Genomic DNA, 14,157 nt, shown 5'->3' on the forward strand with positions numbered 1-14,157 from the left:
TGATGATTGGTAAAAGGTCTGATCGCACTTGATGTCACAGTCCCTTCCTCGCCCTCAACTCCCAGCAGCCCATCGTTTGCTCCTGTCACATTTAAGTCATGTGTACGGGATAATGGAGCAGCTGATAATTTGGGATTCTGTCAGTGTGTGTTTCTGAGAATGAATGGTTCACAGCTGACAACGATCCGACAGAACTATCTTTCAGGAGTCTGACGAGCGGCAGCCGTGGGTGTGACGGTGCATGATCTCAAGTTTTCAATCTGAGACCTCTTTAGTGGAAAGACATTAAAAAAGGAAGGAGATTGCATGGAGCTGAAATGTTTGGTCTCCTGTCGTCCAGTTTTTCAGCAGCGGGACACACAGGATGGGTGGGCAGTCAGATCAAACAAAGATGTAACTAAGTGATGTTTATATCCCAGTAGGTAGCGTCGTGCTGTCAGTGTTATATTTATAACCCATGTTTTTCATGGTCTTTTACTACTTCTTCTTCTTATGGAAATTTTCAAACATAGAAGAGAATAAAAGAACTTTCGCGTACCGTCATCCCACGAGGCAGCTTCAGTTAGCCACGTTTGCCAATCTTCCTATCTGTCCCCTGCACACTTTCGTTGGAGCAAAACCTCAGACATCGTATTTCATCCATAAATATTTCAGGATCCATAGGCTTAAAGAGGGGAGCTTATAGTGACACCTAGTGTTCTCCATTATTCTAGGTGGGATGCTTTTTACTCGGTTTCCGTTATCCTGGCTACATGCCATCTTTTCAGATCATGTGTTCCAGGGTGGGTGCCAGTCTCAGAAATTTCCCTATCAAGATTTTCAGTTCTTCCAAAATAACACCTATTAACTTTTATTGAAGGCCTCACAGTCAGGCACAGTCCTAGGCACAAAACCCTGGAAGTCTTTCGTTATAGATGGCAGACTGAGGCTTCGGGAAGTTAAACTTGGCAGAGGTCACATCATCTACGCTAGTGCCGCATTGTTTTCAGAGAGAGCTACATAGATGCCCACTGTAACCGCTGTGTAGCAAGAGGACCAGCATGTACTCAGCAGGACTCCATATTAGGCTATACTCCTGTTGGGAAAGCCATAAAAACTTCCTTTACCGTGAGAAGCCACATTTGATATGTAGTATTAATGTATCTGGGCCAAACGAGAGGCAGTTAATCAGAGGCTTACTTTTAAGCTATTAAGATCATATAAAACTGTAGATTGAAATTTCTTACTCTTTAAAATTAACTCAAAGACAGACTTTAGGCTGTCAGTTTACACAGGTTTTGAATCCTCTTTAAGAAGGTTGCACTGTATTTAAATAAATGGAACTATAGCTATCAGAATCAAATGACAGTAGAACCTTGGGGGAGCCTGGGCTATGAACCCAGGTAAGTTAATGATAGGCCCCCCCAACTCTTTAAGGGTGAACGTTTGGCCTTTGGCTAGGCGTCCAGAGGGCCCATTTGCACTGGGCTCTTTCTTGGGAATGACGGCGAGTGGGTCTGAAACAGTGCTGGTCTTGCAGGATGCTCATGATGGCGAAGTCAACGCCGTGCAGTTCAGCCCCGGTTCCCGGCTTCTGGCCACAGGAGGCATGGATCGGAGGGTCAAGCTCTGGGAAGTGTTCGGAGGTGAGGTGTTGTTCCTTCTGAGGGAACAGAAGGAAGCAGTGTTGGCACGTCTGGTTCGCTTGCTGTCAAGCGGTCTCTGGATTGTTCATCTTCTCAAAACACATCGTTTTTGAGAAGGAATTCCTTTGGAGCAGGAATGTGACCAGAGCATCGTTAACCGTCTCAGTTACACTTACAGATGAGTGGCGTTTGCTCTGCGTTTCCAAGTAGTGACTAGAAAACACTGTTTAGTTATGGATATGTTTGTGTTTTTCAGATATACGCTAATTGGAACATCTTCTAAGACAGTACAAGTTGTAGAAGGAAAATTAAAAATTGAACAGTCGTGGATGCTATAGTTAAACTACACAGTACACTGTGGCTTATGCATTTAATAATGCCAGTGGCCATCACCCAGAGAAAACGTATTTAACAAAGCTTTTCAGACCAGGGGCCGAAGGTCAAGACTCGGTCTTTGATTGGACCTTGTTTCAAAAATAACCTCAGATCACTCAGAAATGGGATGGCATTAAAACCAGAAATCGGAGTTAATGAAACCATCTCTTAGAATTCTGAACCTGAGACTTACCCCAATTTTACATTTGGAGATTCGGTTAAGTAAATATACTTTTAATAAAGCAAGAATAGGTCGAAGGAACCGTTTTGTCAAGTTTCCATAGTTACAGCACATACTGTTCACTGTCCAGTAATGAACAGTCCCAGCGGGGCTTTGCTGTGTTGTTTCCTCTGACGCGCGCCGTAGCCCTGTGCAGTGAGGAGGGTGGGCATCACCTGTATTTGAAATCTCAAGAGACATGACTTGATTTACAAGGGGGTGGGGGAACCTAGGAGCTGAGCTGGGTCTTCTGACTGCAGGTCCCGTGGTCTTTCCACCTCAGCCTCCCCTGAGTTGAGAGCTGCTGCAGAAGCCTATGCTTTTGATGTATTTAGAGCAAAGAGCAACCTATTGGTGGCTTTGGTCAGAACACATGATCAGTATAGCACCAAACTTGTATGCCCTGCCTTTGATTTTTCAGGAAAGTGCCTCAGTGGTTAAATCTCTGGTTGCCCATTAGAATTTGTGCTGTTTTACCCAGTAACACCTTATGAAGGACAGTTGCTTGAAACTGTTAACAAAATAACAATAAAACTATATCATAAGAACAGAAATTTCGTAAGATTCGATTTCTGAAAATCTAAAAAGATAGTCTGTTTTGATTATGTCTCGCAACTAAATAGAAATAATATAAGAAATTTTTGTTTCACTCCTTGGTCAGTATAAGAAAACGAGAGACACCAGCCTTCAGTAACAGTGTTATGTTACCTTTTTGCTGCTAAAGGGGAAGTAAACACTAATCGAAATTAATATTGACATAATGTGCCAGAGCATAATTTGTTAATAAAATGAGAAGTTTCTTCTGGGTCTAGAGAAATAACATAAAATGTTTGGCAGCATTTCTTATAGTTTTCGGGAACAAATGACAAGTCATGTCCTGACTTATAGGGCCTTCCTTCCACAGACATCTTATTCAATCCAGAGTTTTGTTCCCCTTGGTGAATATTTGCTGAATCTTGGAAGAGATCAAGTCCAGGAGGCCATTTATGGAATAGTTCGGGGTGTCCTGTTTTTTACCCATTTAAAATATCAGAAGAATGGCACTTTCCAGCCGGTAGGAACAGCCGTTCACTCTATCAGGCAGGAGCTGCGTTGGGAATTACTTACAGAAATGCGGTTGACAGAGCCTCCCCGGTGCCTTCTGGGTAAAGGCTTTGGCAAGGTATTTGGTCTTTCGAGATCGATCTCTTGTGTACAGTAGCATTTATTGATCATTTCTTAAATTTCAACACTGTGTTAACTGCCAGACAAATAGACCAGTATTTTAGGCATAAGCCAGAGATATTTCTTAGAATTCGCAGTAATATTTCTGTGTGTAAACGTCTAATCTAAATAAAAACCTTCATAGATAAGTGGCCTTTTTTGACTCTTGAAAATCTAATGAAAACTAGGACCCAGAAAGAGGCTTTAAATGTGCTATATTTTGCAAATACATTAAGAGGCAGGGTTCATTAACCCGGTTAATAATCCCAGCCCTAAATGTATTTGACAGCTTCAAACCAGTATTCCTAGCATCATACTTACTATTTAGAAGTACCGAGTCAGAGATAAGGCTAGTTATTGAAATGATTCCTATCCTATGCTCCTCTCTTAGGGATTTCGTTAGAATAGTTTCCTAATTATTCTCCCAGCTTGTCTTTGTAGGCCATCCTTAAACTTCCCTTTAAACAAGGAGTTTAATCACATCGTCATTGAGACTTAGAGTCTTCTGAGCTTGTGCCCGCATCGTCGACGTTTCCGTTTTGGGGGCCAGGGCCGTGAGAGCAGCACCCAGGAGCGTTTGGCTGCTTCTGTTTCGTGGAAGAGGCTAGGCAGAGGGAGGGAGCATTGGCAGGCAGTTGGACGGCCAGAATCTTAGGATTCAGGGATGTAGAATAAATGTAAGGACAAATACAGAAACCTCAAACTAGTGTAATTGGAATTCGGATGACTAGCCACTCATACATAACTTTTTTAAAAAATGTTCAAATCTTGAGAATTATTACACCTGGATTCTGAAAATTTGATGGTCCACTTTTACAGAAGCGATAGTTGAGTTGGCAGAAATACCGGTCAAACCTAGTGACGAATTTATGTAAATTGGAAAATTTTAATAGAATAACAAATTGAACTCTGTCTCTAAGTCGATTGACATGTTTTTAAATTTTATTTCCCTTTGTAAAGGGAATAGATGATACTAAATTTTTTTTTTTTTTTTTTAAAGAACAACTTAACACATGCAAAATGCTGGGCTAGACCCTGCATCCACTTACATATTCATTGCTCTTAGAAACTGACAGTATATTTTGGTCTTGCGTTCTGTTTGTCCTGCTTGTTGATTCTGTGATGATGCAGGTACACTGCCATTTTGACGGTGTCATTGGCTTCCACTGTGTTTCAGGCACTTCATTTTAACCTACGTATTGGCTTTACCTTCCTTTCTCTTCTCAATCTTTGTTTTTATCTAGACAAATGTGAGTTCAAGGGTTCCCTCTCCGGCAGTAATGCAGGAATTACAAGCATCGAATTCGATAGTGCTGTAAGTATCTGATACCCAGGGAAATAGGTGGATTTAGAGGTTTTTAGAAACAATTTAAGAATCTGGTTCTTGAAAATTAAAAAATAACTTACCTGGCTTCTCTGCTATTCTCTGTCTTAAGTAAAATCAGTGTTAGAGAAGGATGCAGGTAGATTACAAAGTCCGCGCTGATTGGGACCGAGTAGAAGACTGGGCGGGGAAGTCAGGTCTGCGGTAACTAACCAGCCAGTCAGTGTCTGTGGACTTGACAAGGGCCCGGGCTGGGCCGAGGCATTGCGGGTGGACAGAACATCCAGCCAGACGCGCCGGAGATGAGCAGGCCTCCAAGGGGGTGGCTGGGAATGAGGCAAGCGGAGAGTCGAGTACTCTGGGCTCTCTGGCTGGGACAGCGTGTGGAGAATCAGTATTTGCTGCTACCGAAGGCGGGTGGCAGGGGAATGTGTACTCGGAGGGCTGAGTTCCATTTTGAGCTGGAGGGTCTGCAACGTTCAGGTGAGACTGAGAGAGTGCAGGAGCAAGGTCTGAGTAACGGGATGGGTGAGTTGACAGAATACTGGCGGTAACGGGTGAAGTTTGGGTCAGGTGTGCAGTTTTGGACACCTAGACCTTGGACTTGATAATTGGGGAGGTTGTGGAGTGTGACCCAAATCCCTCTATTTTAGGTAACACGTGTTTTCCACCTTTTACTCCTACAGGGATCTTACCTCTTAGCAGCTTCAAACGATTTTGCGAGCCGCATCTGGACGGTGGATGACTACCGGTTACGGGTAAGACCCGGTTAAGAAAAGTTGTGTAGGACGTGGCGCCATAGTGTAGCAGTTAGCATGTCTGCTTTACACGCAGAAGGTCCTGGGTTCGCACCCCAGTGGAGCCACGGTCCATGGTCTACGGCGATGCCACCCTAAACAAGCCCGATGTCTGATCTCGGAAGCTGAGCAGGGTCGAGCCTGGTTAGTACTTGGATGGAAGACCACCTAGGAAGACCCGGTGCTGTAGGCAATAAGAATAATAATAATAAATAAAGGGGGAAAAAAAAGAAAATTTGTATAATCTCTTAACTTCTTATGCTTATCAAGGTACAAGATATAGGCAATGGCAGGCCAGTTTATTTAGGAGAATGGTATGTATGTTCCCGAATATCATACCTGATTCCCCTGCCCTTGCCTTTCCTCCTTGGAAAAATTTGTTTCCACTTTATACTCCCACTTTGTCCCAGATTCAGTTCAAAATATTTGTAATAGGAAACCCTCATACTTTCCTGACAGCCTCGGGTGCTCCTGCTCATAGGATCTAGGCTCTGTGGATCCCCAACAAATAGTTCTAGCTGACCTTCAGTGATCTCAGTGCCAGCATGTAAATTGTGTTTCTTGTGGGCTCCAAGGTTTAATAATTATACCTCACAGAGAATAGCCGAAAGTAGGATACAGACATACACGTGGATGCGCTTATGACAGAGACAAAAACAACTCTGAAACCAGGTGCGAGGGAACGGGAGAGGGATGGGATCCGATGAGGACATCTGCGTCTGAACCCAGACTGGTCTTGAAGTCTCTTAGATTCCAAGGTGAAGAGGGTTGTTCTCGTGAAAAACATAGAGCTTAATTTGGAGACGGGTTTTTCTCCTTAACACTTGAAGGAGTCCTTACATGAGCTCATTAAGTAAAGGCTACCAAAAGATATGATGAAGGGCGAACTTGACATTGGTAGGCATTTTACTAAAAAACTTTGACACCAGCTCTTGTGTGTCAACGCACATAGAGGACAGAGGGCGTAATGTTAGGATGAACTTCAGGGAGGTGGGGAGCTGGGCTAGAATGGTCCTCTAGGGAGTCGTTGCTGGTCAGATTCGGTGATGCAGGAATGCAGCTAGAAGAGTCTTTAGAAACACAGTTATCACTGAGGCTTTCCGTTCTCTGGAAGGAGCTGTGTGGAAAATTACCAGTATTAGATGTTAACTGATAGTGAAAGAGAAGCGATTCCTTATTTGTAGCCAAAAGGAGATCCCGGGCTACACATACAAAGCGTGAGACCCGAAGATGACAGATTTTGTCTTGTGGAAGCGGAAGAGCCCGCCTGTGTTCTCGTCTGAATGAAGCAGCAGGAAGGCGGACTGCTGGACGCCCACAGGCAGGGCTGGACTCTTTCCCCAAGGGACAGTTCACATCTGTTCAAATGCTTGAACGACTTCTGATGCAGTCTGTAGTTCTGCACCCTAGCCATGGAAAAGATGGCCGAGGCCATTGTCATGGCAGCATTATAAATCCGTCCGTTGGTATGTTGTACTCTACGAAAACTACTGCTTATTAGACATTTAAGACGGAGTTGAACACTTCTGCAAAAGTTAATTTCCCTAAAGGAAAAGGGACTTTTCTTGAGTGGCTTCTATGTGTTAGACCCAGTACTGAAAAACGTTATGTCCGTTACTGCTTTAATCCTCGGGGAACCAGGTGCGGTAGGTAGATGAGGGAACAGAGGCTCAGATAAGCCCCCCAAAAAGCGCCTGAGGTCACACAGTTTAGTAAACAATCAACAATGGAATTGAGGCCTGTGCTCTTTCTGGTAATGGATTGGCCTGGATTATTCTAGATGGAGATACCACAAAATTATTTAATTAGTGAGGAGGGGCATATAGCCTTCCTTATATTTTAAGCCTTTGGAAGAGAAAAGCAGGCAATTGAGTCAGCCAGTGCAGGGTGATTCTTTTTTAATTTTTAGAAAAGTTCTGTATGGGCGGCATCGGCCTTTGGGTCATATGTAAGAATGGGGCCTGGAGGCAGGGTAGGTCCGGAAGGCAGAGGTCATCCTGTTGGAAAACTTTTTCAAGTGAGCTAATTTGCAAAGGGGGCCAACTTTCACTGGACAGGGTGCTTGCTGTGAGGGTACTCGAGCACCAGGCTCGACCTGCGGGTGCTGACAAGTTGAGGGCTGGTGCCAGGGCCAAGGCCTCCTCTGCTGGACTAGCTGGCTTTGAGCACCTCTGGTCTGCTCACAGCTCTGTCCTGTCCCTTGGTGAACATGTGAAGAGGTCAGGAGACTCTTCTTTAACAGCTTCTTGAACCCAGAGAACCTGCATGAAACTTTTTATCAGGGTCCAGGAGGTAAGTGGGCTCCATGTGGTAGGGGACTGTGACTTCCACTTAGCCCTAGTCGACAGAGGATGTTGGAGGACATGAATGGACACCCGTGTTCTAAAACTCAGGTTCCAAGCCCTGGTCGGCATCTCTTTAGCCTTCCTGAAGAGGGAGTGAAAGGGTCACTGTCCGCGGCCTGGCCGCTATCTGAGATGTGACTTGAACTGGGTTAAGGAACCCACCCTGCTCACTTCTCTGACAGTGACATGGAGAAGTGGGTGGTTTTTATTTCAGAAACTTCTCATCCATTCTGCATTTTTCTGGGGTCAGTTGTCTTTCGTTGATTAATGGTAGCCACCTGCATGGGGGTCCTTCGAGGTCCGTCCTGAGACACGGGAGCCTGAGCCATTTGGGAACTCGGGCTGCTGTGACATCTGAACCTCATCTCTTGTGAGTCCCTGTTTAAAAGAGGAAGATAAAAGCTAACAGTAGTGTTAGAGTTTAACATTAAAGATAAAACACTGCATAGAGAAAAGAATTTTAAGTACATCCGAACCACTTAAAATAAGGACTTTTTAAACGCTAACAGTGAATTCTTGTAGAAGGCCCAGTTCCCTAGCATTGAGAGTGTGGAGCTGGAGCTGGTCCGCCTCAGGCAGCCCCCTGGGTTTCCAGCAAGAACCAGATTAGCAGAAGTCCAGACTTCTTAAAAGGCGAACTAATACGTTATGAGGAGCCAAGAAATAAAAACGTTCCTTTTCTTTATTAATCCAGTAGTTTCATTCCAGGAAATAAGAGGAAGCTATATGCTAAAGTGTAATCTCACCACTAAAGATTATCTAGCTATTAAAATATCTGTAAAGATTCTTTAAGTGGAGGTGCAAAAAGGCAGAGAATTGATGCTGTCAGCTGTGCGGTCCCTGCTAAACCAGTGTGAAGAAAAGATGAGTCTTCCGCAGACGACGTTAGAGACCCGGGTGTTCAGAGCCCAATTTAGTGTGACTCCCCACCCCACTCCCGCCCCAAGCCCTTGCATTTCAGCTGCCACGTGAAAAACTGTTTATCCTATATTGTTGAAAGGGCAATAGGTAACATTTTTAGGAATATTTTCACATGAAGTAAATGAAGATATTAATGTGTGCATTTAGAGTACGTAAAAATGAGTGCGTTCACATTGCCCATTTTTGAGCCATGTCTTTGCCTATATTTGTGAAATGTGATTTGTAATAAGAAAGAAAACAGTGATGTACACAACTAGTTTTTGATGAAATAGTTTTTTACTAAGAATTTCATTTACATCGCATGAGAAGTGCTTCCCCAGATTTTCTGTCCCCCCCATGATTTGTACAGGTTGGACGAGTTATACTGAGTGGAGTCTCTGTCCCTGTGCTGTATTTAACGTAACCTTAGTCGCTGGAGCTTCCTTAGTTTCACCAGCGGGATGGGTGGGAACTTTTCACACTGCGGCAGCTCAGCTGCCCCCGAGCTGGCAGCCACTGTGAGATGTGGTCCCAGCCTCAGAGAGGTTTTAATGTGGGAGGATGAGTTTAGAATCCATGCAAACGTCTACGTTTTCTGTTTGTAATGAAGTGGAGTTGCTCCAGCGAGCGTAGAGGAAAGATTGGATTCTAAAACTTAAACACTAAAAAGGTAACACTAAACTCTGAGGTCTCATCTTTGGAAATGGGGTTGGAAACTATAAGTTAGCAGTATATAGTAAGTATAATAGGGTTTTTAAAGGCTTTTTTTTTTTTTTAATTAAAAAACATCAGTGAATATCTTCTGAGCCTTTGGGGTTTTTTGTGTATAGGAAAGAGGTCGATGATGAGTAGTAAAAGGGCTGAGTCCCCAGGTCCCCTCCCAGATCCTCACCATCCCCGGCAGCCTCGCTCCCATCAGGCTCCAGTAGTGCCATGATGGGCACAAGGACAGCTGACACTCGGTGATGTCTCCAGTCTGTGTTCCCTGGTGAGCCCAGGGAGGACGTGAGGTTGGCATCCAACAGCCAGTCAGGAAGGGGTGTGATTGCTGGGAGTGCTGGGACCTGTGGTTATGATCTGGCTTTCAAGCTGAGACCTCTGATGAAAAACCCCCAGGGATTTTAATTGTTTGTTTAAAGAGGCCTGATGTTCCCTTCTGTAAATTCTGTCCCAGCGAACCTCTCTGTCCTGACTTTAAATAGGGAACTGACTTCAAGGCGCTGGGTAAAATCTAGGCTTTTAAAATTCTGTAATTTGATAAATCCACTTAGAAAAAAGATGAGAGAACAGTACAGGAAGTATCGGTAAGGGAACCTGTCTCAAAAAGGTCCTCCAACTGCCCCCCCCTTTTTTGAGGATGGGAGCACCCGAAGTTTGGACTGGTGATGTTGGGTGGTTTTTTAGTGTTGGGGGGAGGGATTTATTCTCTTCCTCTTCACCTCGCCTCTGCAGCTCCCGTAGACAGGCTTTCCGGGTGGTTAGAGCTGCTCATCCTTCCGGCTGAGCATCCTGAGCAGCTCTGGGCTGCCTGGGGAGGCTGGCGCCCATGCTCACCTGGCTGTGTTTTCTCTCCTAGCACACACTCACGGGCCACAGCGGCAAAGTGCTGTCTGCCAAGTTCCTGCTGGACAACGCGCGCATTGTTTCCGGAAGTCACGACCGGACCCTCAAGCTCTGGGATCTGCGCAGCAAAGTCTGTGAGGACATTCAGTCTCTCCATGTGTGTGTGTGCTTAGACACTAACCACCTTTCGTGTGACACAGTATGAATTTTAAGTCATTTCACACTCAGAGAGGCGCCGAGGTAGTGGCCGTTAACATGGTCCAGGCTTTGTTTAAATGAGTAGTTTGGGCTACGCGGGGCCCGAGGCAGCGATGTTGTGTGGACAGCCTGGAGGGGCCCCTGCTCGGGTACTGATGTTTGGTTTTCTTTCAGGCATAAAGACAGTGTTTGCAGGATCCAGCTGCAATGACATTGTCTGCACGGAGCAGTGTGTAATGAGTGGACATTTCGACAAGAAAATTCGTTTCTGGGACATCCGGTATAATACCCAAGAGTTGGTGGGGAGGCAGATGAGAGGGTCTCTCCGTGGTAGAGCTGTGGCCATAGGTATACGGGTTGTGTTTTTTAAATCCCTGGAAATGACAGAAATGAGCTGCAGTCCACATTTACTTTAACAGTTTGATATTCTTTAGCATGAAGTAGACAGTTGGCGTTCAGCAATCACGAGCATGCGCTGTGTGTCTGCTAGGTGCTTTACTAGCTCCTGGGGAACCAAGATGAACAAGTAGGCAGGTGGAGAGTGTAAATGTAATAGGTGGGCTGGACACACAGTCTGCCCAGTGCCTGACGTGGAGCCCTGCAGCTTCGTCCGAGGGTGCGAGACAATGCCTCAGACACTGTGAGCGCTAAGCAGGCTTCACGTTGCAGAAAAGCCACCGAGAGGCATGGCAGACCAGACTGCAGGGCAGCCAGGTGTGTCCGAAACAGGGCAAAGCGGGTCATAGGCAGATGAGACTAACAGGGCGGGTTGGGATCACATTGCCACGGGCTTTATATGCCATCTGTAGGTGACCTGATCTTACAAACCACTGGGTGTTTAGCGAAGGATTGCTCCATGAGAGCGTGGTAGATTCCGTTGGTGGCAGTTGTAGAGGACATATCGGGGAGCAGGGAAATCAGTAAAGAGTTGCTGAGGATCTGAGCTCACAGCAGTAGAGGTGAGGTCCGGAAGGAGGGAATCCATTTAGGGAGCATTCGGACAGGGCTTGTTGAGAGGTCGGATGTGGAGGGTGAGGAAGGGGAAAATTAAAGCCAGACAGAATAAGTGACAGATTTAGGAAGAAGGCCCAGAGAATGTGTTCGGGTAAGGACATTAGTTTGTGGTTTCTGATAGACGTTTGTAAAAACAGGAGCAGAGGTTCTGAGAGAGGTTGGAAGTCCTCACGGGAGGACGGAGACAGTGTGAGAACGGATTGCCCAGCACCAGCACGTGAAGCAGGTGAGGACAGCATTCAGGGAGCTGCCCGAGGAGGAGTGGCCAAAAGCGGCAGGAGTGCTGGACAGTCCTGTTGAGGGGCCAGGGTTGAGAGGAAGTGGAGGGGCCGGTCGACAGCAGGAGGAGCCCAGAGGATGAGGCTGGTTTGCTAGGTAGGTGGCGAACTGACTGAGTGACGGGCAGCTGAGGCAGAAGCCCAGTCACTGAGCAGTTGTGGACAGAGTGGGGGGTGACGAGCCAGGGTTCTCGGTGATGCTTAGAAAGGCCTAGCATGAAGCTTGTGGCTCCTAGGCCCAATCTTCAGTTAGCTTTTTTAACCTGAAACATGGAATTTGAGAGTTAGACTGGATGTTCAGAGTCTCCTGGTCCACCCCTGATTTGACAGATGAAGACCCTGAGTCCTAAGGAAGTGGAGTGGCTTGCCTTCAGCCACAGACTTAAAATCACTCGGTTATACTCTTCCTTAGTGACATGTGAGGTAGGAAGTCATTTCCTTGAAAGCTTACAGCGAAACGACTACAGACGGGCTGTGTCGCCAAGAGGGCCCTGCGCCGTTTGCTGGTCATGGAGCTGGGGGAGGACCACGGCCTCCAAGGGAGAGTCGGGGGAGTAAAGGGAAGAAGAGGGAGTCGCGGAGTGTGGCGACTGCCCTGGAGTCCCAGCTCCACGTCTAGCATCACCAGGGGAGTCGGAGGGCCCTCGAGCTGAGCTTGGAATGGCAGGAGGCCCGTGAGAAACACTCATTTGTCCATACAAGGCCGCCCAGGCCCACCGAAGTGTGTGTGCCTTTGGTTAATGGCAGTGATATAATTGAAATACTATTAGTTGGCTATAGCCCCGGTTAGGTTAGCACATGCTGATCAGAAACTCTGATTGGCAATTATTGTATCATTCCAAAAAGGAGTGATAAAATTAATTCCTACTAAGAGTTGTAGTGCTCAGAACTATTACCATAGACCCTATTGACAGGAAAATGATAGAAGCAGTCACAGGTCGTTTCTGTGGTTGGGAGCACACTCCCTGCTCTTGGCGTTGCGTTCTCATCGAGTTGCCATTTCCACCTTCTCTTCTCCCCGGCACAGCGTTCTGGTGGAAGCGGGGGGCATTCCGGCATGTCTGTGCCACGTTCTCAGACTTCCGTTACTTCTGTAGATCGGAGACTATCGTCCGAGAGATGGAGCTGTTGGGAAAGATCACTGCCCTGGACTTAAACCCGGAAAGAACCGAACTCCTAAGCTGCTCGCGGGACGACCTGCTGAAAATTATCGATCTCCGAGTAAATGCTGTCAGACAGACGTTTAGGTAACGGAAGACACGCCGGGCTGGGGTTCATTTGAGTTGCCGGTTTTCTGAGGATTTGCGTGAAGACCGGCCCGACCCTGCCCTCAGATCCTGAGAGCTGTGAGCGCTCGGGGTGACAGTGCCCTGTTGTCTGTTTCAGTGCGTCTGGGTTCAAGTGCGGCTCCGACTGGACGAGAGTTGTGTTCAGGTTGGTGGCGATGCTCCTTCTGCCCCGTCTCACCCCCCAGCTCAGTTCATTTCAGAGGTTAGAACGTGGGCACTTGCCCATTGGGAAAATGAGCCAGATTTATGCAGTGTCCCAACCTGAGTCCAGGAGGGAACCTGTAAGTTTAATTCCAGAGGTCACTGTCTCTTTCCTTCCTAGTGTCCCTTTGCGATTATAGGACAGTAAGTGTGTTGTACCAAAATACAGCGTTTGCTGGCCGGCCAGTTCTGGGCACAGCAGCTACACCTCTCTGCACGTGTTTACGTGGGGACTGTTCTAGAGCTCTGAGGGGAGGGTGGGACGGTCCCCTGGAGCAGAGCGGAGCAGGCTCTCGAGAGAAGAGCGGCTTTGCTCCTGGTCCCCCTGCTCCGTGCGTGGTGCGTCTCCCACGCGCTCCCTGGTCGGGTCTGGTACCGCGGCGACAGTTTCCCCTTTCTTTCCTTTTCTGCTGTCACTGAACCGTGTAACCAGGCAGCCATCTGTTAAAAGAAACCCATAGCCATTTGGGGGTTGACTGGATCTCCCTGTGTACTGTGTTTGAGTCTGAGAGAGAGTTAGGGACTTGTGGCCCCAAGGAGTAACGTGGTGGCACCATTATTCCTTGGGTGGGTGAGGCCAAGATCACAGGGCGAAGCAGCTTTCATCGGAACGGTTGTGAACGGCGCACCCTGGTTTCTGGGCGTATGGGCACGGTCACACATTGGACTCATAAAGGACGAATGGTACTCCTTGGGAAGAGGCGCGGATGCTGAAGTGGGGCGGGCGGTTGATGGCCTCTCTTGTCTTCTGCGTTCCAGCCCTGATGGCAGTTACGTGGCGGCAGGCTCGGCCGAGGGCTCCCTCTACGTCTGGAGTGTGCTCTC

The 14,157-nt window shown here is 46.9% G+C and overlaps 1 protein-coding gene and 2 non-coding genes across 3 annotated transcripts in view; all 3 read left to right on the forward strand.

Moving 5' to 3' along the window:
- On the forward strand, positions 1 to 268 carry LOC111731944. Its single transcript, XR_002777374.1, has one exon.
- The window catches only part of ATG16L1 (autophagy related 16 like 1), a 35,283-nt gene that overhangs the window by 19,145 nt on the left and 1,981 nt on the right, over positions 1 to 14,157 (forward strand). The window contains exons 8-16 of the mRNA XM_011380882.2: positions 990 to 1,107; positions 1,352 to 1,625; positions 4,668 to 4,738; positions 5,434 to 5,505; positions 10,366 to 10,486; positions 10,725 to 10,830; positions 12,940 to 13,089; positions 13,229 to 13,276; positions 14,092 to 14,155. Of these exons, the coding sequence (XP_011379184.1) occupies positions 990 to 1,107; positions 1,352 to 1,625; positions 4,668 to 4,738; positions 5,434 to 5,505; positions 10,366 to 10,486; positions 10,725 to 10,830; positions 12,940 to 13,089; positions 13,229 to 13,276; positions 14,092 to 14,155 (1,024 nt within the window). The remainder of the gene's footprint in view (positions 1 to 989; positions 1,108 to 1,351; positions 1,626 to 4,667; positions 4,739 to 5,433; positions 5,506 to 10,365; positions 10,487 to 10,724; positions 10,831 to 12,939; positions 13,090 to 13,228; positions 13,277 to 14,091; positions 14,156 to 14,157) is intronic.
- On the forward strand, positions 9,626 to 9,886 carry LOC111731943. Its single transcript, XR_002777373.1, has one exon.

Source organism: Pteropus vampyrus, unplaced genomic scaffold (genome assembly GCF_000151845.1).
Source record: "Pteropus vampyrus isolate Shadow unplaced genomic scaffold, Pvam_2.0 Scaffold411, whole genome shotgun sequence".
Taxonomy (NCBI): Eukaryota; Metazoa; Chordata; class Mammalia; order Chiroptera; family Pteropodidae; genus Pteropus; species Pteropus vampyrus.